Consider the following 26,896-nt stretch of genomic DNA (forward strand, 5'->3'; position numbering starts at 1 on the left):
AATATCTGCAATCAATGCCCAAGTTTCTTCCTTTTCTAGAACTCCTGACTTCCCTTTGGTAGAATAATTGGATTCGGAATTACCTGAAGGCATCTCTGGAGTTCTCCTGATCCCCAAACAGTAAGTTACAAGTCGCTTTTCAATGCCCTCAAACTTAAATGGACACAGAATGTTGAAACATCGTTTCAGCTTTTATTTCCCAAGTCCTCCAGGGCTACTGTCCTTTCTTCCTGGGGTTCCCACACACCTGGGTCAAATGGGAATCAAGTCCAGGCAGCAGAGAGATCCGAGGCCATGTAAACTATGGCTAATAGACTCCCTGCAGAATGAATGAGGCTAGAGGAAAGCATCCCTTTGTCCTCTTTGATAGGAAAAGGGCAGGCAGGGTGCCAAGTTTTAGACTTCACCTCCCTCGTGACTCAATTCATGAGGAATCGCTAGGATTTGGTTTTAACAAGGCATTTTGGTGAAGGGCTATTTACAAGACCCTGCAGTGTCTGGCCTCTGCCTCCTGCTTGGCCTTATGTCAGGACATCCTCTCCTCATTGGCCTGATCTGGTCACACTGGTCATCTTTCACGGAGTTCGCTGTCTCCGCACAAGCTGTGCCTCCCTGCCCTGCACAGAGGGGCTGAATCGGACATGTCACTCACGTTTCTTCCTCAGAGGGGCTTACTCTGCTCCTGTGTCTAAATGAGGACCCCTGTGTATGACTTTCTGTGGAGCCCAAAAGAGCACTTTTTTCTTCAGGGCACTTCGCACAATTTGTGATTTTCCTTACACCTGGGTCTTCCTCTCCTCTTAAGACTAGGAGCTTCAAGGAGACAAGAACTCTGTTTCGTTGACCTGGCAGGCCTGGCCCAGAGTAGAGTAGATGCTCTGCTTATTGAACAAACATTGTAGGGCAGCTTCCAGACCTGGATGACAAAGGATGACAGTAGGAGGCCCCAGTCCCCACTTTTGCATGGAAGCAGGTGCCACTCTGGCCCAATAAAAGGAAGTACCCCAGGACCTTGAGAAAGCAGCATCGCTGTTGCAGGCACCAGGTCACTCACACTGGCTGATGACACCTGTGAGGATTCTTCAGTCTCTTGGGCAGGGAACTAGGGGACACTAGTGAGCTGCCACACAGTTACCAGCATTGAGAAAGTGATTTAAGGACCCCTGGGACACAGCCCTTTGGAGACTCCCAGTAAGTAATTTCTGCTCTTGCTGGTTAACAGCTATTTAGTCTGAAGACATCTGAAGTGCATGGATATTTCAGATTATGCCAAGAAGCCTGACCTCTTCTATTTAATTATTGCTAATTAACTATAGAAAGCACTGCTCAAATTTAAAGTATAAAGTTCTGTGTTTTGGACATTTAAAAAAATCCATCTTAAAAAAATATTGAAAATGTCTCTTACTCATTCCTTACCTCATAACAATTTTCATGAGCACTAAGTAAAAAAGCCATTTTTTTTTTAAGAGATCCTTGGAACCCATTCATGTTTCCCAAATATAGTGCTGTCCAAATCATGTCCTCCAATGTGTATTCTACTTTTCTATTAGCTGTTAAATTTCCAGTGCGTGCCATTCTCAACTCACCACTCAGTCCCATGGACAACTACAAAAATGAGAAGCAAAAGAGTAAGAGAAATATGCAAGGAATTAGTAGCTCCTACGGAAAGAAAGCAAGGTTAGCGCCTAAGCCATTTGGAAGCCTTCTCCTGTCCTTCTGACCTTGCATTTCGCAGGCAGATGAAAAAGTGAAGAGAACTGGCAGAATTCTGACCCCAGATGCATTAATCCAGCGAAGAGGGTCATGAACATATTGAGTTTCTAAAGACCCAGCTAACAATCACCAACGGACAAGAAGTCTCAAAATCTGTTACAAATTAGACCTCCTGGGGGTCTATTACTGAAAAGATACTTTGAATGGGATGTTCTCATCTCAAGTAACAAACCTCTTAAGGCTGACCAAGTTCCCAATGGGTGAAGATGAAGGCACTTTGCTATTAAAAAGTGAGGCCAAAAAAAGAACTTTACTCCCAGTCTCACGGGCAGCTCCTTCTTCATGGTCGGCCACAGAGTGCCTGGGCAGTAGGGGGATGGAGCCAGGCTGGGAAGTTTTTCCCTGAACCACAGATTCTTCCTGGATGGTTCTATGTCTCACCAGACATGAAATCCTCCAGGAACACCTGCATTTATGGAATGCTTGCCATAGCTTATACAGTACAGTGGCTACTTCTGATGAACATGAGCTCCAGAACAGAATTGGGCACAAATGTTAATGGGAAAAGTGTGAATGTGCCAAGTCAAAGTCTCTCCTGATCTTGAAATGAATCTGGGGTGAAAACATTCTTATATACCTTTTGGATACTCAGTTTAAGGAGTGCAAGAAGAAAAACTATGTTTTCTTGGGTTTGGCAAGACAGTCTTCTTTGTTTAAAAAATGGTAAGCACATGCAAGCTACAGGATCAAATTTAAGATTATAATTAGACATGAAGCTGAAAATAGTGATGACAAACCCACATTGCATCAAAAATGTTGACCTAATTTTCTTTCTTGGCTTTAAATTTTTTTTTTGATTGGGTAAACGAGGAGTTCTATTTTCTGTTATGTAAGAAATTAGGAGGCAGTACTTCTCTTTCATCTCAATTAGCAGAGTGAAAAGAATAGCAAGGATTTGATTTGGGATTAGGAGATTTGCCTGTCAATCTATTAACAAGCACAATTGAACACGTACATGTATCTACAATACTATACTATTGATGGTATAGTTAAAATTCACGTGGGCCCAGAGATTTCTGAAGTGGGCACACACACACACAGTCCCTCACTCACTACACCTAAAGACAGATCAATCTACTATCTACTAATAGGGCAGAATGTTAGGAAAAGAACTATTTAATTTAAATCCAACACACCTGGTAGTCACACACAAAAAAAATGGTAATATTAGAAAGCCTCAGTTTCCTGCCCAAGAATAAACCTACTTTACTTTCACCAGAAAGATATTCTCACTATAAGTAGGGACTGGTTATTTGGGAGTTTATTGTAATTCTACAGTTAGAAAGTTTGGCTAGATTGAATGTAATCCTCAGGCATATCAGATTCTAGAGTTAAAACACAGATTAAGATGAATTAAAGCAGGACAGCTTAAAGGAACTGAAAAAAGCCGGACTGCTAACTTAGTGAATATCTAAGACTAATCCACTTGCAAGCTCTTGTTTCATTTAAGTGAAATTAAGTACAGATCTTAACTGGAGTCTACATGTATCAGTGGTTTTAAAAAGGATCCACAGTTCCTAACCAAATAAAAAGTGACAAAGTTAATTAGAAAATTAGGGCTTACTGTGTGGTTTACTGCTGCACTAATTCATAATCATGTAACACAGAAACTGAGAAAACCTTTGGGGAAATTACAGGTGTTATTCTATGATTTTCTAGAAGTCCTGGAAATAACATCTGCCTGTATTTTGAAAGGGTTATTTTTGTTTTTAAGATTTTTATTTATTTCAGAGAGGAGAGAGACAGAGAATGCAAGCATGGTGGGGTTACAGAGGGAGAAGCAGACTCCCTGCTGAGCAGAGAGCCAGATGTAGGGCTCAATCCCAGGATCATGACTTCAGGGAGCCCAAGGCAGGCGCTCACCCAACTGAGCCACCCAAGTGCCCTTGAAAGCTCATTTTAAATTGCCTCCTCGATCCTAAATCAGATTGTCTTTATGAACAGTTAAGTCAGCCAATCACTTTCCTTATCTCTTATCTCTGCCTAGCCAATGACTTTCCATTAGAATTTGTAGATCAGAAAAACAGTAATCATGAATACTGTTTTTCTGAAAATAAATAAATTGGGAGAAAAAAAATAATATTGCATGCAGTTACATTTCAATAATAAATATTTAAAAATTAAAAAAAAAAAAGAATTTGTAGATCAGTAAACAGAGGGGGTGGGTGGGGCTGACACCAAATCTCCTCATAAGTGTGGGCAGCTTATTTTATTTTCTGAGGTGATGTCCTGAGAAAACGTTTCTTCTGTTTAATTCCCTGATTTTGCGGGGGGGGTTGCAGGAGGAGTATGGTCATCAGACTATAAAAATTATGCTGTTAAAGTAAGAATTATATCTTACTTCAGTCTGTCTTTCTGTTGCAAATAAACTTAAAAATACGTTAACTTAGGTCTGTGACTAAAGTAATGTCAAAAGTGTGTGTGTGTGCGTTCTACAAATTTATACAGACCTGTTTCCAGCCTTTTCCAAAGAACTCGATTTCTGAGTATTTTAATTCAGCTAGAACTGGTTGTCATTCATCTGAATGCATCATACTTTTCTATGAGATAGTCCAGTTTAACACTCGTAAATATTTTTAAATAATTTCTGTATACTAATTTTTCATGTTAAAAGAACTGGTCCTGTGTTGGGAATGGTACCTCAATAAAGACTTTTTAAAAGAAAAAAGAGATACTTGGGAAACCAGGAGCAATGAGCTACAATCAAATTTGTAATGTTGCGTATTCCTGAAAATGGTAACGCTGTGCCGTATTAAACAGCTCATCTATTTCTGGAAAATACATATAAGGAAAGCAATCAGCATATTTCTCCCAAGCCCCTTCCAGTCCTTAATTCCCTAGACTATTAAACTTAACATACAGACAACTTTTAATCAGGAATCACTCAACTGCATTTATTGACATCATTCAACTAACACCAAGCCTGTCTAAAACCCAGAAAGGGCTTAAGGAGTTTTCTTCCTTTTTTTTATTATCTGTCACCACTTGAAAATCATAGGCCAGTTGTATAACAGAGCCAATATTTTAAATAGAGACAATATTTTTTAATGGAAGTTTTCCTTTACTGAATTTCAACATCAGTAAACATCACAGCATAGCCACTGAACTGAATATAAGAGAATATGTTCACGCTTTCCCAAGACTTTCATTGTAAAAGCATACTGCTGCTCAAGAAATCCCAGCTCACTCACAACAGCCTGTACTGTCCCTGGCCATAGCTGGGGGAACGAAGCACTTCATACATCAACGGCATGCTCACAACCAAGCAGAGTTTCTGTTGCTTGCACACTTTGGAGCGGGAAGATACCTTGCCGTTATCTAGAAGCAGAAAAGCTGAAGGCCACCATGTCTATCACTTCCCGACCTGCAGTCGTTTTAATAAAAACTGTACTGACTCATGATGGTAAAGATTTATACCAGCGAGGTATGGCCGCACATCTATACCATTTATACACACTCAGTTTTAAAAAGTTAACTGGCACAGTTTTAAAACAGACTCTTAAAAAGGAGAAAAGACTCAAATAAGGCAGAAAAGCAACAGAGGTCAGTGAGATTGGAAAAGATACAGACGACGCAATAAGCCAAAACAGTCTCCAAAGGTTACTGCAGGCAGAAACCAAAGAGGCGGCCAGGAGAGTCTACTGGGTATAGGAATTACCTGGGATGCATGTTAGAAATGCAAATTTCTACACTCATAAAGCCCAAGATTCCAGATTCCATGGCTCTAGACTGGAACCCAGAAATGTGCATTTTTAACAAGCACCTAAGATAAATGCGTTAGGGACATCTCAGGGTGTAGGCTTTGAGACAAACACTGAGGCTTCAACAAGTCCAAGAAGTAAAAAGGTCTTCTAAGGCCAACCATATTTCTTTCCCAAGACACAAAATTCACGGGAGAAGTCAATTCTTAGGAAAAGAAAAAAGGTGAAGGGAGCAGAGAGACAGGAAAGCATTAATTATGGTGAATCGCTCTTCTGTTTTGAGAAGGTACAACAATATTTGTATTGTTCCAATTAGCCATCCAGGGGCTGTGCCAGCATGAAGTTTGCCAGATGGAATTAACTGTATTCATTGATCCATAGGCATCTTTACTTAGTGCCTACATGTGCCAAGAAGGGCAGAGCTTCGATAAAATAGAAGACTCACCCTGCCCTAAAGGCACTCTCAACCTCTAGACAAAGAGAAGGCAGGCACCGGAAAGAAGACGGTGAAGGCCACGGGTCCCTAAACGTGGTACAGTACAGGTCTCTGGTGTTTGCCACACAGAAAATCTGTCTTCCGGGATCTGTTAAGAAGAGGCAAGCAACAGAGCCTTCATGGAGATGACATTTATGGTACCTCTTGAAGGGCAGACAGGTTGTGAACAGGATTCTCATCTGCAGGAAAAGAGCACTCCAGGGCCATCAACAGTCTGCCCAAAAGTCCGCTGAGAGAGCTCTGAGAATCTATATAGCTAATATCAGCTTCTGGTACGGTAATAACGAGTCAGGCTGGTCAAACTCCACCACAGGAAATTGTATAAATGATTGCAGAAACACAGCTCCCTTCTCAGGAAACAGAAATTCCAACAGCTGGTTCTAACCTCCACTTAAAGGGGGAAAAAAAAAAAAATATATATATATATATATATATATATATAAAAAATAAAAAATAAAAAAATATAAAATATATGTATGTGTGTATATATATGCATACACACACACACACACACACACACAGATAGATAGATAGATATAGATATATATCCTAAAAGCCAGGAAATGGTGGTATCGAAGCCCAGCAAAGAACAGTTAGCAGACATTTTTCCAGAAGGCAGCTGCCCAGCATTCACGCATTGTGGAACCTGAGCCCCCAAATGGGGCCTTTGCAGGAGCTGCTGAGCACGATGGACAACTGTCTAGCTTCAGACACCCACTGATGTTCCTTCTACTGCTGAGGTTCTAATGCTCATTCAAAGAAGACTCAAAAATATGTCTCGGGTCGCCTGGGTGACTCAGTCCGTTAAGTGTCTGCCTTCAGCTCAGGTGATGATCCCGGGGTCTTGGGATCGAGCCCCACATCAGGCTCTCTGCCCAACAGGGAGCGTTTTTCTCCCTCTCCCTCTGTGCCTGCTTGTGCTCTCTCTTTAATAAATCTTTTTTAAAAAAGATCTTGTATCACAAGTCCTGAACAAAATTCAGAATTTTTATGGTCTTTTGTACATGAGTTGGAGTTTCGTTCGTCACTTTTTCCCCTCCCCGGTGCTGCTATTGCAGAGGAAACTTCTGATCGGCTGTTTTTTTAATTAGAAGGCGAAGGAAACAAGTTGCTCTGCTTGCCTCACTGTATCAGTGATCCTTGGGATCCCTCTTTGAAACAGGTGAAATGGGGACTCAGATCTGGTCGATCTTCATTTAGCAGCCATCCCTGGCAAGCAACACACCCAAATTTATAAACGCAGATCACCAACTTCTGCATCTTACCAAGTTAACTTGTTTTTTTAAACCAACACCCCCCCAGGAAGCCCTGCCAGTCCTATCTGTTTCCACTGACTCAAGGCCTAAAAATGTCTTCTGCTCTTTGCCTGAAGGTAGAGCTGTATTTAAGCTCAACTGAAGTGCGTTTATGATTTCAGCCTACACACAGTGCATTTAATCTCTGCACCGCTGTGCTTTTGCACAAAAGCAATCACTCCATGTCACTGCACCATTCCTTCTGCAATCCAAACCGTGGTTTGTAAAGGTTCCCACACTAAACGCAGATCGCCCTGAAGCTAGGTGCTAAGGATTTGTTGTTAACTTATGTTCGCTACATTACAGTAAAATCCTAACATTTACTGCTCTGTAACATATACTATTGCTTCTTCCAGGTTTTTTTTTAATGTTGCTATAAACATTTACTCTAATTCAAGAGAAAATTCTAAAGGGGGAAAAAAGATTTTTAATCTCTTTAAATGTTAACCCCTTTCTATTACAGAAGATGGAAAAATACATGAAGAAAGCATTCAGATCTCTGGAGGACAACACTCTAAGCTGAACCAGACTATTTTTTTTTGTACAGTTGTCAAGTTGAACGTATTTCATATTTATAAAATGCTACCTGAATTCTGTACTCCCCAAAATAAGATCCTTAAGATACTAGGATCCTATGCTCATAAAACCCTTTGTTCCTGAAGTAAATGTTATGAGATACCTGTGTGTTTAAGAATGACATTTGTTGAACTCTAACAAGTGTTTCTAGAGCACCAGCTGCGTGAAGTACAAAGTCTGGGAAGGCGGGAGCAGAGCACTTAACAAAACAGATAAAAATCCTGCCCTTTAAGAAACTTAGGCTCCAGGGGAAAATCCTATGTAGTTAACTAAATAAATGAAACAGACAGCCTATTACACCCAGAGAGACTTGGTAAAATGATTAAATGAGGAAGTGGGGGAGGAGGGGGGTGGATGGGTTGCAATTTTAAGTAGGCTGGTCAGGGAAGGCCCCTTTGAGAGGCAGTATTTAAACCTTAGGACGTAGACAGGTGTACTTAGGGAAGGAGCGATCTGGCAGAAGGAAAAGCAAGGACAAATGCCACTATGGTTGGGGTGGAATGAGCAACAGGAGAGCAGAAGTGAGGGATGAAATCCAAGAAGTGACAAGGGACAGATCATGCAGGAGACTGTAAGCCCCTGAGATGTGGGATGGAAAAGCCATTTGAGAGCTTTTATTTAAAGCATTAATGTGATCTAGCTTCATAAAAAGTTGAGATATAAGTCACATATCATAAAATCCACCCTTTCCAAGCACACAATTCAGTGGTTTATAGTACAGTCACAAGGTTGTGCAACCATTATCACTTCTAATTCCAGAGCAACTTCATAACCCGGAAAAGAAACCGCATACATTGGCGGTCACTCCCCTTCAGCCCCTGGCGATCACTCATCTACTTTTGGACTCTATAGCTTTGCATATTCCAGACATTTCATTTAAATGGAATCACATTACATGGGCCTTTTGTATCTGGTTTACTTTGTACGGTACAGGCTGAATGGAGGCAAAGACAGAAGTAGGGAGACCAGCAGGGAGATGAATGCAGTAATTCAAGTGAGAGGTTCATCAGAGAGGCTTGAAATGGGATGGGAAGCAGGATGGGAATAATGGACAGATCTTGGGTACATTTGGGTAAACTGACCATCAGGTAGGAGAGAAAGAAGAACCAAAGACAAGGCAGGTTTTTGGCTGGAGCACTAGAATAGAGTTGGCATCAATCCAGGGAGCAGGGCCAGGGGAAGTGGGAGGAAACATGAGGGGCTGGATTCTGATGTTAAGTAAACCTGGGACACTACCAGCCTTCCATGGGGAGATGCCATGGAGGGAGCTGGACAGGAGTCTGGAATTCAAAGGAGAGGTATGAGCTGGAGATACACATTTGGGAATTAGAAAACGAAAATATTAATACCATGAAACGAGAGGAGATCACCAAAGGAGTGAGGGATTACTATAGAAAAGAAAGACACGCAACCTGAGTCCTTGGGTTAATATTAGTTAACATGAGTCTCATTTTAATATGTACAGGTCAGTGAGATGGGGAGCAACCAGTGAAAAAAGCCTGAGAAGGAAACAACCAATAAGGTAGGAGAACCAAGAATGGAATCCTAAAAACCAAATAGAAAAAGTTCTCATGGAGGAAGGCATAGTCAACTCTGCCCAGCGCTGTGGATGTGCCTTGTAGCAGGAAAAACAATGGAGTCACTGGGGGGTTGAGGTACTGGACGGTGGCCTGCCCTCACTCACAGATGAGGGATCTTCCCTCTACTCCTCAGGCTCACTCTGCTCCAGCTGCGCCCACCTCTGCTCCAACTCAGGGCTCATCCCCTGCTGGGTGGGCGCCTTCCCCAGGCGGGGCTTTGCAAAGGCACAGGGTGAGAGGAGGGGGGAGGTCAAAGACCTGACTGCAGTGGGTTCAGGAGACAGAGGGAGGAAAGGGATTACAGTCAGGGGCAATTCTTGAAGAGTTTAGCTGTAAGGGGGTGGAGACAGAGCTGTCTCGGGGGTGGGGCAAAGAGAGGACTTCCTGTAAGAAGCGAGAAATAAAAATATAAAGAGGGAAGCAGCCTGGTGGTGGGTGTTAAGGAGGGCAGTATTGCATGGAGCACTGGGTGTGGTGCATAAACAATGAATTTTGGAACACTGAAAAAAAATAAAATAAAATGTAAAAAAAAAAAAAAAAGAGGGAAGCAGAGGATAAAGGAGAAGGCAGAGAACTGCTGGATAGGTTCGAGGGAGACAGAATTACACACTTTACCTCACAATCTGCAATTAAAATATAAACCACCTACTGATAAATGAAAAACATGTAAGGATATGCTATCCCCCTCAACAACCCCTACCAGGAAACCAAAAAAACCATCATTTAAAAGGATCTGGGTCTACTTTTCCAGGCTGAAGATACCGAATTGATTGCACAGGGAGGGTTGGGGTTAGGCTCTGGGCTTGGAGTCATAAAAGCCAAGTTCAAAGATCATGACAAGCTACAACATCCCAGAAACTTCTTTTGACCTCCCCTTTACACCCATTAAATATGGATTAAAAGCAACCTGTCCTTTTACCTTATGGAATTGATGCAATAATCAAATGAAATTCGCAAAGACTGTAACTCTTAGGTGTCCTATCCCTGTAGGGCATTTTTAGTGCTATCAGAGGAGAAGGAATTGTATCCTTGGTCTAATTCTCACACCCTAGGTGGAGAACTCCAAGGTGGGGAACAAAGGCAAAATCAAAAATTTTTGGCAGAATAAGTATGACAAAGCAGAAGCTTTCTGATACTGTATTTAAAGCACAGAAAGTTGCACTTACCCTAATTTCCACCTTTAAAAAAACTCAACCTCCAAAAAATCCTTCAGTTTAGATTCAGCTGAGCCAGGGTGGGGGGTGGGGAGTGTGCAGTGGGTAACACTGATTTGACTGAAGGCATGAAGCAAGCCCATGCTTACAAAAACCTGTGACCCAGTATCTTTCCATGAATCTCTCTTACTCTTCATGTTCCCTACCACCTGCCAGGATCAACTCAGTTCAAAAGACTATTTCATCCTTAACTTCTTGCCCAATAATGGACATTAATTAGCAGGTGTTTAAAAGAAAGTTCTTATCTTTATTTATTTTTAATTCAGGCAGCTTCGTGTATGGACGATAGTTCTTGTCAGGGAAAACACACCTTACAAGGGATCTTGATCAAACCACTAACTTTCCTCCTGATTTTGTCAGGTCAAGTACAACACGAAGGTAGAGGCTCACTTTATCTAATAAGAAAAGTATCTACATATATCAAGAAAGAATTCTAAGATGGAATTTACTGTAGACACCACAGAAAGAATTCTAAGATGGAATTTACTGTAGACACCACCAAAGCTGAGCTGCCCTCATTGTTCAGGCTCCCCCTCATGTTCAAACTGAACATTTTGGTAGCCATTCAGCTACCCATGAGATCTTGCAAGATTCTAAAGGAATGTGTGAGAGATGGAATACACAAGGAAATAAACACACACCTGTATATATGTGTATGTCACATTTCTTTAAAATATGTCTCTATCTCTTTATATATGCACTACTTGGCAGACGAGTCAGAGTTTCCCTGGGGAATCAATATGTATATCATATACAATTAAAAGGAAAAGAGCTCAGTTATTTCCAATTATAAAGGTATCTTCACATTTATGACATATTGTTTGTCAATAACACAAGATAACACTTATGTATCAATAACACAAGAGATACAGATTCTTTCTCAGAATCCTGATCTCCCACTAAAACCTCAGTTACTCCCTCAAGTAATTCACTTTATAATGACCTATATTATAGAATTTATAGGAACAGATTACTCTGACTCTGATGGGTCAGCGTATCCACCTCAAGCTTCCTCAGTCACAGTCTTCAGCATTATTGGGGAAAAGATTTATTTTGAGCAAGTGATTTTCTTTTTAAGTTAAAACAGGTCATTTAAGGGGCCCAAGTCATTTTTTAAATTATTAGTTATTTTTATTAACATATAATGTATTATTTACCCCAGGGATGCAGGTTTGTGAATCATCAGGCTTACACACTTCACAGCACTCACCATAGCACATACCCTCCCCAATGTCCATAACCCAGCCACCCTCTCTCTACCCCACTCTCCCCGGCAACCCTCAGTTTGTTTTGTGAGATTAAGAGTCTCTTATGCTTTGTCTCCCTCCCAATCCTATCTTGTTTCATTTTTTCCTTCCCTATCTCCCAAACCCCCCAACCTGCCTCTCAAATTCCTCATATCAGGGAAACCATATGATAATTGTCTTTCTCTGATTGACTTATGTCGCTCAGCATTAATACCCTCTAGTTCTATCCATGTTGTCGCAAATGGTAAGATTTCATTTTTTGATGGCTGCATAGTATTCCATTGTGTGTGTGTGTGTGTGTGTGTGTGTGTGTGTATACACCACATCTTCTTTATCCATTCATCTGTTGATGTTGATGGACCTCTAGGTTATATCCACAGTTTGGCTACTGTGGACATTGCTGCTATAAACACTTGGGTGCACGTGGGGCCCAAGTCATTTTAAGCATCAGTTTTAATTTGATTATTTTTAAAGGACATTTTATCATCATATATATTATCCTAATTACCTTGATAATTGCAAATAATATAATTAGTTAATGTTAGAGTTAACATTAATAGCATATGAACTAATCTTAATTACTTAGGGCCATCAATGTGAATACCCAGTGATGGGCTCCATTATAAAATCTTCACAAATTTAGGATTATCTGAGGAGCATGGACAGTCTCATGGTCATGCTAGGTGGAACCAGGCTACACTTTTTCTTAGATGACAGCATCTGCCTCTTACAGCTTCTCTGCCTCCTGTGCCCTTTGGGGAGTCCATCAGTCATGTCCTGCTCCTGACAGCGAGTCCTGTGCATTCTCAAAGCAGTAGAACTGGAGCCCGTGCCCAAAGTAAAGCTCCACTGCCCCAACCCAGTGGCATGGCCGCAGACAACACACGGAATCCCTTTAGGAATCCGTGTCCCTGTCCGTACAGTGAAAGAACTGGCCCGAATGATCTCTAAGTCCCATCCAATCTTAAGACTTTTGTGATGAATCTTGTTAATGGTTGGGAAAATCGATACCTAAGTCCATTGGAACTCTGCCCAACAAAATTCTGACATAGGATCTTAGAGGTTCCTGCACTTAGAGGTTCCGTGCACTTGGTGCATGGAAATTTACAGTCTCATATTTTTGCTATGTGTGGGCTTTTGGGTCTTCTAGGCTCTTTGTTATATTTCTAATGAGTGAGGTTCATATGAAATGGGACAGAATTACATTAAGAGCTTTTTAAAAAAGATTAAATATGACTCATACATGCTTCCCCCACATAAAAGAATTCAAGAAGTTTTCAAAAAACCGAGTAAATTATTCCTTTATGAAAACTTTCATTTCTAAACGCATTTCCATTTGATAGATCAACAAAATGACACTGTATACTAAAAAATGATTTACCTATAACTACATCATGACCATCAACCAAGCCAGCGGAGAAGAGCTCCTGAGATACACCATCTGCCGTATCTGTCCAAATGTGAAATGAATATGTATTAGTAACCATAAAATAAAAATCAACAACCCAGGACAATGTAAAAGATATTTTTCATTTATGAAAATCACCCATGTGTGTTTTAATTCAATAATTCAGATTCTATCAGAAGGGAAAATCAGAAGCAATATAAAATATATTTCGCCATATATAATTTGCATCCTGGTATTTATTCAACAGCGATTAAATGAAATTATGATTTCATTTTCAGAGAAACATTTGCCCTTTGGCTACCACCTGACTTAATCCTCAAACGTACCTCTGTAAGTTAGCTCATAATGGCCCCCAATGACACTGCTTTTCTTTCTTGCCAAGGTTAATTCCAGCCATCATCAATCCTTCTCGATCATTAGTAGCTACTGAGTCAGAATTTATGGCAAAGGTTGAACAGGCAGCACTTGACACAACCTTATATTTGGTACAAACAGCCTTTGAGCTTGTTGGACTATTAAGATGAGCTATTTGAATTTATGCTATTAAGAAACTCCTTTAACATGACATTGATCATTTGATAGCAACAGATTCATTCTCTTAGAAAATGTGGTTGTATAAAAGAATGTAGTTTCTCAATGATAAGTGACAGGAGTTAGAAATCTCATAAAGATGGGACTGAACAGACTGTAGCAAGTGAATATAACCAAAATCACTTAATTGAAAGGTTATGAATGAACATGGTAATATGAGAGAAGTCTGTTTGAAGACTTTGTAAAGAGAAACTGGTAAATGGCAATGTGCTCAAAAGAACCATTATGGACCCCTGTGTTTTTACAAGGGAGAGGACATGGTCCCCATGGCCTTCTGACATTATCACAAACGTCCAGAACTGTAGCTGGGTAAGAAAAGACTGGCTCAGCAGCTGCTAATAACCTAAAAGAAGGTTTGACCTTGAGTGTGTCCCAAAGTCAGGGAGCACCTCCATGTATCGTTGCTGAACGAAACAAGCATCTAAACAGAGTGGCAGTTTGCTCTGCCTAAGGCTGCCCTCGGAGAGTGTGTGTGCACGTGCGTGAGCGCTCACATGAGCATGTCACGGATGGTAAAGTTATCTTCCACATTGGTGGGTTCTCACGTGTTTAGCCCAGTGTCGGACACAGTAATTACTCCTTCATTGGCAGCCATGATGATGACGCTCAGCCAAAAACCATCTGAAATGTACCTCCTGCTCTAACGTGCTCTCTTTTCTCCCTTTCATACACAGCCCGGTCTCCAGGATCTCCAGTAAAACGCTTTCAGAGCCACTGTATACTTGATGCATGTCTAAAGACATTGTGGCAGTCCATCATTTTACTCGTTCCATTTTATCATGAGTGACATGGAATAACATGAAGGAAATGGAAAAGGAAAAAGGAATCTTCCTCAAGTATGAGATTCCATAGAAGGTGGGCTTATGTCAGGGTTCTTCTTACTATTAGAAATACAAAAAAACAACTTATAAAATTCTCTCAGGGATAAAATGATCCCATAGCATGATACTTAGGGTGAGAGGCTCTATTCTGCATGTGATGTAGCTTCACAACGTCGATTGTGGAACATGCTGGGTTCATAATCTCATCCTCCTGGAGGCTGCCAGAAACTCCTCCATAAAAAGCATGTTAAAGTAAGGTGCCTACCTAGTAGGAGCAGGGCACACAGCAGGCAGTGATGGCATTTCTCTGGACTGATCATCTACCAAAACCTCTGGATTGTTATCACCACCTCTAAAGTATCAATAAGATCCTACATCTGAGTAAGGAGCTATGCTCACGGAATGTAGTTGAAAATGGAATAATCAAGCAAATCCACATTGTGGGCTATCACTAAAACAGTACCAAGGCAAAGGACACTCCCAGCGATTAAAGTTTGTAGCATCTCCTCTTGTTCTCAGGACCCCTGAATCCCAGATGAGTTGCTTTCGAATAGCACAAGGGTCAAGGGTCATGCTGGCCATTTTTGACCCCAAAGGGGAAGTCCACGTTTGTGGGCCATTAACCAAGTAATTTGTATGCATGTAAGTAATATATCAGTAATAGTTCATAACAGAGACTGGGAGGGAAATGGTAACATTTTTCTTTAAGCTGCCTAACATTCCTAATGTGTAAACAGGATTAAATCAACATAAATAATCCTATAGGCTCTGGTCTACAGAATATACAGCAATATAATAAATGCAGACGGCTCGCTCTCAAGTGAAGACAGAGAATATTTGCTCTGTCTGTGTTATACACCCTATGACGTATGACACATTTATGGGTGCGTACAGCACAGACACAATATGCAGGCATGAACAGTGCAGACAGCATCTGAAATGCAGACAGCATCGGCAGTCCCAGAGGGACAGTGATATACCCATGCTGTTTCCGTTACTAATGGCCTGTGCCCACCGCCCAGGGAAGGCCAGCTATCATCAGGAAGCCAGCGCTACAGTGCTTTCTGGGAAACAAAAGCAGACTCAACCCACAATGTCAAACGAGGCTGCCAAAGCCAGCACAAAGGGCCAGATGATGCCGAGAGGGCCATATTCTTCCCCCAAATCCTCAACTTGGAAATTCATTTCTTTGTGATCTCTTGAAATTCAAATTCATTTTTACTGCCGCTGTCAAATTTAGATAATTAGATGGGGGGGGGAACCCTTGAGAAAAGCATCTGTTCTTTTACGCACCCTATTTGAAACAGTTATTATGTAATTGCTAGATTTTTATCACACTATTGGCTGGTCAATATTCTCATATCGTGACAAAATACAGAGCTTTTGGATAATAGCAATTGGTGCTGTATGATTTCATAGACTGACTTTAAACTGCCCAGGATGGATGTTCCCAGAAAGGAAGATCAATTAGCAAAATTTATCAGGGCCTTATTTGCCTATATTTTGTAACAAGTATTTCATATGTTACTTTATTTCAAATAGACTGGGAATCATTAAATCTCCGTGCTGACAGGGGACTAGACACCAGGGCCAGCAAGTCTCCGCCCACATTTGGCCCAGGAACTTGTTCTGTCTGGCTAGCAGTGTTGTTGTTGTTGTTTTTAAACTGAACGTGAACAGACAGGCCTGTCTAGTTTCCTGAAATCCCCACCGTTTGCTGTGACTCCTGTACATGTCTGAGTTTACGTCCTCTTGCATTTCTAACAATGTAATGTTAGATTTTCAAAACTTTAGCAAATACGACTTATTTAATCGAATCAAAACTTACATGGAGCTCTCAAATACACAAATAATTTTGGAGTGTTATTAGCTTAATGTATATTAATATATTCAAACATATGAGCCTCATGCATTGTGTTTTAAAAGATTTTCAATATAGACAGTGAGGCTGCTTTCATGTCCTTAAAAATCTGAAGCGAGAGGTCAGGGAGAACCATAAGTCTCAGCATTATAGCATCTGACTTTCACCTCCTTGGGTTATTCTGGTGATAAACTAAAGAGTGGAAATAGCAATTTTTGTTTAACTAAGAATCTTGTGGTCTCCAAAGGCTGTTCATATGTGTTACTTACCCATTAATTAACCAAAATTACATGAGTTTCTCTTGTATAGCAGGCATTTAGTCAAGCGTAAAGTTACAAGAAATGAGACAAGGTCTGCGAGCCCCCGGCATCCAGGAGCTGAGAAGGCAAGCAGCCTGCCCTGGAAGGTGCGCGGATTGCAACGTTCCTACTGAGCTCTATGGATGAGAGGAGAGGGGAGAAGTAGAGCACTTTTTGTGTGACATCTGACTTGTGGCTCACTTCTCACTAGGACTGCTCTGTGCTGCTCAGTATCACAGGGTCCTCGAGGCCCTATGTCACCATGCCAGTATACTTCATGATTGAGCTCACGTATTTCATCTGTACGTGTATGTAAAGCGTGCAGCATGTCACAGGAATTCATGCAGTCAGTAGTGGTGGGTCCAGTTTGGATTCTCCCCCATTACTATGAACCCTTCCGCTCTCCCTCCCTTCCCTCCATCCCCCTTTCTTCGTTTTTAGAGAGAGCGGTTTTGAATAGCAAATTATCGTCGCATGCTGGTAATCAATTTCTTCAATGCTCTTTGCAGCAATAAAATTATAATTTCAATTAAAACTTACCTCTTCCTGGAGTAAACTCAAACCGTATGTCATTAAGTTCCTTTCTGGAGTTTCTGAAACACATAACACATAGCACATTAAAATCCAGTGAAGTACAGTTTAATCAAACTAAATGTATTCCAATTTTTACAAGATGCTACTAACATGTAGACAGAATTTACAGTTTTGGGTTACCTCCGAGTACTTCCTCAAAAATAAGAGATAGTTATGACAATAATAAAGGGGAGATATTTAACTGATTGAATTTACCTTATATAAACATGTTTACTTCAGAAAATTCCAAAAATAAAATATCCTCTCATAAAATCTACACTCAATCCGTAACCTTAAATATAATTCCATAGTTAAAAATTTCAGATTTCAGTCTAGGATGAACATTATTTGAGACATTTTTCATATCTTTCCTGAAAATAGTATTTCAGCAACTATTTTTCAAAGTGAAACAAATAGGAAAGATAGTCTCAGTGGTAAAGCTTATGACAACACTGTCCATTAAATCATGCATCAAAATGCCCACAAGAGGATATGTATTTTGTTATTAAGGGACACCTGGGTGGCTCAGTTGGTTGGGCAGCTGCCTTCGGCTCAGGTCATGATCCCAGCGGCCTGGGATGGAGTCCCACATCGGGTTCCTTGCTCGGCAGGGAGCCTGCTTCTCCCTCTGCCTCTGCCTGCCACTCTGTCTGCCTGTGCTCGCTCGCTCTCTCTCCCTCTCTCTCTGACAAATAAATAAATAAAATCTTTAAAAAAAAAAATTTTGATTCCAGGGTCCTGGGATGGAGTCCCGCTTCGGGCTCTCTGCTCGGCAGGGAGCCTGCTTCCTCCTCTCTCTCTGCCTATTTGTGATCTCTGTCTGTCAAATAAATAAATAAAATATTTTTTAAAAGGCAGGGGCGCCTGGGGGGCTCAGTGGGCTAAAGCCTCTGCCTTCCGCTCAGGTCATGATCCCAGGGTCTTGGGATAGAGCCCTGCATTGAGCTCCTTGCTCAGCGGGAGCCTGCTTCTCCCTCACCCTCTGCCTGCTGCTCCCCCTGCTTGTGCTCTGTCAAAAAAATAAATAAATAAAATCTTTAAAAAAATTTTTTTCTACATAGAGGGGAACCCCTGAATGTTGTGAAATTATCCAATGAATAAACTTTTTAAAAGTAATATAAAATGCCTACATAAAACCTTGTACTATATACATATATATGTATATTCAATCCAAAAACTGACACTAGGGAAATATGGCCCAAGTAAATACCTAAGATATGAGTTTTATTTCAAGAAATGATATAGGGCAGTGAGCTATAATTAGAATGGTTTTAAATTCCCATAAGAACACTAAAATATTATGAGTAACTCTCAACAGATGTTACAATTAAAGGTAATAAAAGTACCGTAAGAAATTTCAGTAGGAAACAGGAAATAATAATTTCTACAAACACTCAACTATTTGGTCAGCTGCCAAAGATCCAAGAAAGACAGAGATGGCCTGAATGCCCATCGCAAACAGCCTCCTTCTGGTGCCAGGAGAGTCTGATCAAATCCTGTTTAGTTCTCCAGTTTGGAACTCTAGAACCCTGGGTAGTATCTCCAGGTCTCTATGTACAGCGCCCACATCATGATGCCACCAGTCTCTGGGCCTTTCTTGGTCTCCAGCCTGAGTTGGCTTCTTTAGGTCTTATGACATCCTACCACACTAAATGCAGGAGGCCCAGAAAAATGACAAAAGCAAGGTACTGACTTAGAGAAAGCCCTTCTCCCATGCCTAGAGAAGCTGGCCTAAGTCTGCACTTTTCCACAACAGAGAAGTAAGGGTTAGGAATCCAAGGGATGCCCAAGTTCAGGCCATAGTCATATAAGAGCCTTAAACTACTGTGCATCTTTTCCCAGGTGTCCTGACCTTGACTGTAACTATTCTTCTCAGAGTTAGAATAGGATGGAGGAGGGGGTTGATAATAGCAGCTGAAGCTGGCTTCTTTTAACATCTTCTTTTCAGGACCAAGGACCGAAAATTATGGAACCTCAGGCTGAAAAAGTAGACACAGGACCAACATATGAAATTGCAGACAATGGAAGATGGTTCAGAGATCATCTTGGACACCAGACCAAGTGACCCCGCCTGGGAGATGGGGCAGGCCATGAACAGTCAGTGCCTACCACTGTAGGGCTCTTTGCCTGTGGCCCTGTTTATCTACCAATGTCACCACACATTCACATAGTGCTTTCATATACATCAGCAGTTTCTCAAACTTTTTTTTTTCTTTTTGTAAACCTCTACAACGTCTGGCTTAAGATAGATGGGTTCTTATTTTTGCTTCTATATTCAATCTGCTGCAATATCACATATCATGTTGCCAGTCGCTGGAAAATTCCACTCCAAATGTTGAAATAATAAGAGTAAAAAAGGCACACAATTTCTTAACGTTATTATAAAATTAGTTTGACCTCATGGGCTCCCTGGAAACAACTCAAGGACCCCTCCACCCCAGGATCATAGGACCACACCTTGAGAAACACTGATACCAAATCTCATGAATCAAATCTCATTTGATTCCAGCAATCAATCTTTGAGATATGCAAAGTAGGTACTATTTGTTTTCCATTTTTTTAGATGAGCGCATTCAATGGTCTTTCCAAGTTGACAGATCGAGTGGCAGACTGAGGACCAACAATTCTACACTGGAAATACCTAATGCAAATACAGAAAAGCGCAATTCCTTTCACTTTTGAGAAAAACAATATTCCTCAAAATTTTTCACATTACCATAAATAGATCAGCAAGTGTTCTTTTATTTAATAGTCTTGGTTTCATGTGCTATATATCAACAAAGGCCGAATCAGAACTAAAACAGTCCAGTGAGAAAAAAAAAAAAAAAAGATCATTAAGAAAGCAAGTATTTATAGTGTATTTAATAATGAAATGACAGGAAAAGGAAAAAAATGAAAAAGAATTTGATTTGATGCTAATTTAGGTCATTGTTCCTTCCCTCTCTCTCTCTTTTGGTCAGTCTTGTCTAAATAAGTTTGTCCTACTAAGGCTATCAGAAGAGAGGTATAAGAACTGTATCCAGAATATCATCACACACATCCTGATTTTTTCAAAATTAATACCACAGAAGCAATATCCAATACCCATAATCTCTACATCAACTATGGCTCGAGTTATGGAGGTTGCCTAATCGAGTCATTCTTTTATGACTCTGAACCTAAAATACTTGCCTTTGAAAAGATCACAGTGATTGATTGTGAGTAGTAGACTTGTCTCATCAGGTTGAAATATAGTTGGAAAAATGCCTAATTGGATCTAACTACTGAAGGTCATCCTTTTCTAAAGAATTAATCTTTTCAGACTCATACTTAACACCTTTAATTGAAAGTACATTTACTTTAATTGATATGGCACAGGATATTCTTGATTTCAAAGAAGCTGAAAATAGGTATGATTTAAGGCCAGAAACTGTGCAACTTTATAGAGGAAATGTTTAACACTCAAGAGTAACAGCTTTAAGACCCAGGATACCTTTGATAACTCTTATCAAAAACCTTGTTAATCCTGGGGTGTCTTGGGGGGCTCAGTTGGTTGAATGTCTGGCTCTTGGTTTCAGCTCAGGTCACAATCTCAGGGTCCTGGGACCAAGCCCCGATTTGGGCTCTGTACCCAGTGCGGCATCTGCTTGGTGTTCTCTCTCTCTCTCTCCCTCCACACCACCTGCCCTCTTGCTCCAACTTATACTCTTTCTAAAATAAAGAAATAAAATCCTTAAAAAAAACACCAAACACCCCTTTAACCTCAAAATAACAATAAAAAACCACTCCGACAAAAACCATATTCCTAAATTTGGTAAGCACAAACCCTTATTTCTCACTGTAGATATATATTACCTCAAAATGGCAAATGTCTACAGGGCTGAGGCAGAATATTTATTTTTAAAAATAGGTAGTACCATCAGGTGGTTTAAAACCCAAAAGATACATTAGGGTAGTCTATAAAACTAAGCCTCCTACTCTTGTTATTCTACTACCTGGTCCCCCCTCAATGACATAGGTTTTTTGTATATCCTTCCCAAGATGTTTCACACATATGTCAGCAAATATACACACATAGGTCCTTCTAGCCTGTTTAATACCTAACATACTATATCCATTGTTCTGGATCTTGTCTTTTCTTTTAATAATATACCTTGGAATTTCTCCCTATTTGTTCATAAAAAGCTCCTCACTCTTCTATTATAGCTACATAGTATTCCGTTGTCTGTGATATCCTTTTCTGAACCAGTTCCCATTCTATGAATAGACTGCTTCTGGTCTTTCACTATTATAAACACCGCTCAATGAATAACTTTGTTCTTATGTCATTTTGCAAATACAAGAGTATAAAAATAAATTTCTAGAAGCAAGTTGCTTGGTCAAAGGATAAATGCATTTGCAATTTTATAGATACTGTCAAATTCCCCTTCATTTAAGTTGTACCAATTTATATTCTCACAAGCAATTTGTAGGCACCATTGCAGGAACTTTCAATGAATAAAGCAGGAAATACAGTAAAAAAACAAGGAGGTGTGTTCTGCCGGCTGGAGAGCTTCTTTCCCATTTAAAGAGGGCAACCACTGCTCAGCGCCAGCTGGTTAAGCCAGGCAGGAATCTGGGCTCAATCGTGTTTAAAAAAAATATACATACACACTCACATATGCGAGATATATATAAATGTATAGGTTATATGTAAAATACATACACTAGATATTATTTTAAAATGTAAATATGTATGTATTTACTATGTCCATTCAACGTGACAAATCCAGAGATGCAGACTGTCATGTTTCAAGTTTTCCTCCGTGCTCATTCAATCCATCTGCAAGGGACACAGTGAACCCTCCAGGGAGGGGGCTGGCTCGCAGGGTAGGGATGACAGCCACATGCGCGAGCGGGTAATGCCAGCTCAGGACTACATGCATTCCTTAGTTTCATGCTCCTTTTAGCCCATGCCAAAAAAAACTTATGGGGGCACACCCCCCTCCTAAGAACCAGATGTGATCAACATGTTTACAAGCCCAGAGACCACCGGTTGTTAGAGGGCATTGGCAACTCTAAGCCCCAGTGGCACTGTGCACCCTCCATCCTAGGGATGCTCTGCAGTGAGGCTGGACGCCAACCATTTCCCAGTCTGAGGCTAAAGGGTGCAGTGCCGGTAACACCCACAGGTACCATGTTTTCTAGGGGTCCAGATGCAACCCCTCACTCCTAAGCAGTGGAAAGCCCCTGTTTTCCCTTATTTGAACCTAAGACTTCAGGTCAGGATGAAGCTGCTGGTATCCAAGGAAGTCCAGAGGGACTCCCACTTCTATCCTCCTGGAATGTTTCCCCTTCTTGGGAGCAGGATGGAGACTTTCAAACAGCCTGGGCTAAGAATCAGGACGTCAATTTTAGTTTCACTTGCTTCCTTCATGCTCTTGGCACTGAACTGAAGTCTCTTCCCACGGGCTCAGGAGAGAACGGGACTGTGGCTCCCACTAAGCCTGCTGGGCATCTCTCTCCACACCAGCAAAGAGCCTGGCACAGACCAAGGAGGTAACGGAGCTGTGGGGACAGAGGTCTGTGTTCAAATCCACTTGCTACTTGTTTGGCATCTGTCCTGTTTCCTCCACTGTGAGGTAGGGAAAGTAGTAAGCGATGGCATCTGCTGTCTGCCTGTGTGTGCTCGGTGCCTCACTATGACCTCTCGTGCCATCGTCCTAACTCTCCACGAGGGGATGGCTCTTATCCTGTTGTTCTATGGACAAGGAACAGGCTCAGAAATCATAGGTCTGATGAGCAGATCTGAACTAAATCTAGAACTGATGCATGTTACCCACTGTCTTCTCCAGTGTACAGCCCTTACCCGAGCCGCACTCGAGCTCATGATCCGCATAGGAGCCAGGCAGCTTGTTGTCTGGAAATCTGATCCTGCCACTCCCTGGCTGAAAGACTCCATTTTCTTTCCTGTATTCTTCTTTTTTTGATTTTTATTTTTTTTTAATTTCCCCCGTATTCTTCTTTCCTTCCTTCCTTCCTTCCTTCCTTCCTTCCTTCCTTCCTTTCTTTAAGTAAGCTCCTCACCCAGCATGGAGCTCCACACGGGGCTTGAACTCATGACCCTGAGATTTAAGACCTGAGCTGAGATCAACAGGAGGATGCTTAACCGACTGAGCCACCTTGGCACCTTCCCCCATATTCTTAAAACAAAATTTAAAATCGTTAGCATGACCCCTCCCTCCCCGCAAGACTGCTTCGACCCGGCCTCCCACCTTCAACTGTCCCACACTGTCTGCCCCTGCTCACCTTGTTGCTGTCTCCGGCCTGCCCTCCCTCCCCAGATACAGCTTTGCAAAGCACAGGATGAGCGGAGGGGGGAGGTCAAAGACTTGACTGCAGGGGGTTCAGGAGACGGAGGGAGGGAAGGGATTCCAGTCAGGGGCAGTTCTTTTTGAGGAGTTTAACTGTGAGGGGGTCGAGGGAAAGAGCTGTCATGGGAGGTAGGGTGAAGAGAAGGCTTTTTAAGATGGGAGAAAAGCAACACTGGTATACAGGTGGGACAGGCCTATACAGAGGGAAACAGATAGGGAGGGAACAGAGATGCGCTCCGGGGGCCCGAAGCTGGTTGGGGGCCCAGCATCCCTCACTGCGAGGAAATCTCCACTCTCACTCTCCCTCCACTTGACTGACTCCAACTGAGCTCTTTTGGGGGAGACCAGGAAAGAAGGATGAAGGCAACCAGGTGAGGGTAGGCCCCTTTCTAGTGTGCGCTCCTTGCCCCTAGTCCTGTACTCAGTGCTTCACATTCTGTACAAAGTAATGTCATTACCTCAATGTCCCCCTCATCCCCTAGACACTAAGTTCCCAAAAAGCAAAGACCTTCAGCTTGCCTTGTTCACAGCTCTTCCCCTCAGCACCCAGCCCAGTGCCTTGGGAATGGACCGACAGTATCTGTCACATGAATGAATGAATCAATCAGTCAATGAAAATTTTACAAGTCTGGCTTTTGTCAAGTGCCTCTGCTTGGCCTCTGAGACACCATTACCCCAATTCCCTGACGGCCTTTTCTCTGTCGCCCAAACACTGCCGTCCACCGGTCCTTTTAGTGTGAATGTTCTGCCTCCACCATCTTCCCTTCTTCTTTTTCTGGATGAGTAATTCTGATGCATAACTTAAACCCAGGTGCTTCCCCAGAGCTTTAAACCCATTATCAACTGTCTACACAGCATTTCTCCATGCAATGTCTAGACAGCGAAAAACCCAGCATGTACAAAATGGAATGCATCACTTCTCCTCTCAAATTCGCTTCCCTCTCTGTGCTCCCTTTGGCAGCAAATGGTGGTGACAGCCAACTACCAGGACCTGTGTGTTATACCTCCTTAAGATGTCTCAGATCGTCCATTCCTCTAACACTATGAGACTCCAGACCAAAGGCAGGTCACCATTATCTGCCGCAAGAGGAGAATAAATGATCTAATGAACAAAGGGTGTTTTATCCACACTCACACACACTACACACAGACACACAGGGAATGCCCTCGCTAGAGCCACAGATAAACAGCAACAGCAAAAGGCCATAAAAGGTTGAGGGAGCTATTACTCGGGGTGTAATCCTTGGCAGATGAATGTGTCACAGCCCGGGAAGAAAATCGCTATACTTAATGAGATGTGGAAAACGATGCCAAAGCAACGATAAGTTGAAGGACATCTCCAAGTAAGGCCAGGAAACAAAAGAGTCAGGAAGAGGAAAAAGAAGCCTCCTGAGTCCAGACCTATGGCTGCCCGGATGCATCTCTGTTGCCCACGCATCTCTGTCTGGGCTTTCCTAGAGTGGAATCTGTAAGTCAGCCAACCACCCCGCCTTCGGGACTAGAGAGGGTTCATCTGAACTCTGCAGCTCAACCACATGCCGGCAATAACCTTCAGTTAGGCTTCGCCTCTCCAACCTCTACTTCAGGTTCTTCTGCAGGAAGACAGGAAACAACGCCGCCTTCCCGGTTGAAGGCAGCCATGGGCAGACACCCTGTGGGCCCCTCACGAGCTGTTGGGCATTCTGATGCCCCATAAACCGAGGCAAAGAGCAGAAGAAGGGAAAGTCATGGTTCCAGACCTTAAAGAGTGGACAACGTTTCCAGAGAAGGACAGCTGATGGGAGGCAAAAGTACCAGGGAAAGCCCAACGTAAAGAAGTGCTTAAAAAGTAGTCGTAGAAAAAGAAATATTAGTCTAATGCAGAGAAAGGAGCGTTTCCCCTTTCTTGGTTCTCACTCTCCCCATCCTTCATACTCCTGTCAAATTCATCTTCTCTGAGCTAAAGGTTCAATCACAGAATCATATAATTTTACAACCGACAGGGGCCCTGGAGGTCGCCTAATCCATTTTCCTCATTCCTGAGGTGAAGAAACTGAAGCCGAAGAGATTAAGTGGCTTGCTTAAGATTACACAGCTGGCTAATTCACTCAACACTCCATAAATACTTATTGATCATCTACTAGGTGTCAGGTCTGTCCTAGAAGCCATTTGTGGCAGAAATGACACCCAAACCTGGGACTGCCTTTTATCCTCAATGGGTGGTTCTCCACCTGCAGGGTGAGCTGAGACACGCTCTCTAAAGAATTCCTTCCTTCAGCGATGTTCCCACCCCTAGCAGGTAAGAAGTGCTGCAGCAGTGAGAGATGGGTTACTACAGATAGAAATGGGTTCTGTAGAACTGAGGTGATGATGGCAGAAATAAAGGTTGAGAGACACTGCTGTACCCATCAGCACTGTGCCCCAGAGCCCTGCTTGAAAGGGAAGCTCTTTTCAAAGTGCGGATGTCCATATACCCTGACCTTGCTCTGGGAGAGTGAGCCACATGCCTTCCCCATCGCCCCCACACCCTGGCCTTGCCTTACTTAACTTGCCTTAAAAGAGCCTTTTGGATCAGGGAGTCTCCTAAAATATGCAAGTGAAAATTCCTTTCAGGACTATATCTTCAGACACCCAAAACCACACCTATGGCCTAGCAAAGCATAAGTTGATAGCAACCAGTATTTTCGTCTATACCAAGCCATGCAGCATCACACAGCTTTTGATTAACGTCAAACAAATAGATCAGGAAGTCATACAGCTCCCTTTAACAAGAAAACATGACCAGTGACAATACACACACACACACACACACACACACACACAGAGTTTCTTGAAATAAGGTATCTTGACCTTCACACTGGTTGTCGACAGGTTTTTCCACAGCTAAAACCGCCGGCTAAGGACTCTGAAGCATCCCCCTGGTTACTGAGCAGCCTGAAGGGCCTTTCAGATTTACGGTCCACACGGAACAAGCAGTTTGGCTGTACAGGATTTCACAAAGCTGACACCTAAATTAGAGGTGTGTGCAGAGCCTGGCAAAGAAATTTCTCATGCTCTGTACAATGCTTACACCCATGAATAAATCATACGCAAAAATATTATAAATAACTGCCTTTACGGCCTACAAAAATAATTTTCATCTGGAAATAA

At 41.9% G+C, this 26,896-nt stretch overlaps 1 protein-coding gene across 4 annotated transcripts in view; it reads right to left on the bottom strand.

Annotated features, from left to right (window-relative positions):
- Window positions 1-26,896, bottom strand: part of STK39 (serine/threonine kinase 39) — a 302,762-nt gene that overhangs the window by 49,563 nt on the left and 226,303 nt on the right. For 3 of the 4 annotated variants that reach the window (XM_044242263.1, XM_044242266.1, XM_044242264.1), the window contains exons 15-16: window positions 17,403-17,455; window positions 13,264-13,332 (exon numbers count right to left, since the gene is read on the bottom strand). In XM_044242263.1, the coding sequence (XP_044098198.1) occupies window positions 13,264-13,332; window positions 17,403-17,455 (122 nt within the window). The remainder of the gene's footprint in view (window positions 1-13,263; window positions 13,333-17,402; window positions 17,456-26,896) is intronic. The other variant, XM_044242265.1, reaches the window with a different exon arrangement.

Source organism: Neovison vison, chromosome 3 (assembly GCF_020171115.1).
Source record: "Neovison vison isolate M4711 chromosome 3, ASM_NN_V1, whole genome shotgun sequence".
Classification (NCBI taxonomy): domain Eukaryota; kingdom Metazoa; phylum Chordata; class Mammalia; order Carnivora; family Mustelidae; genus Neogale; species Neogale vison.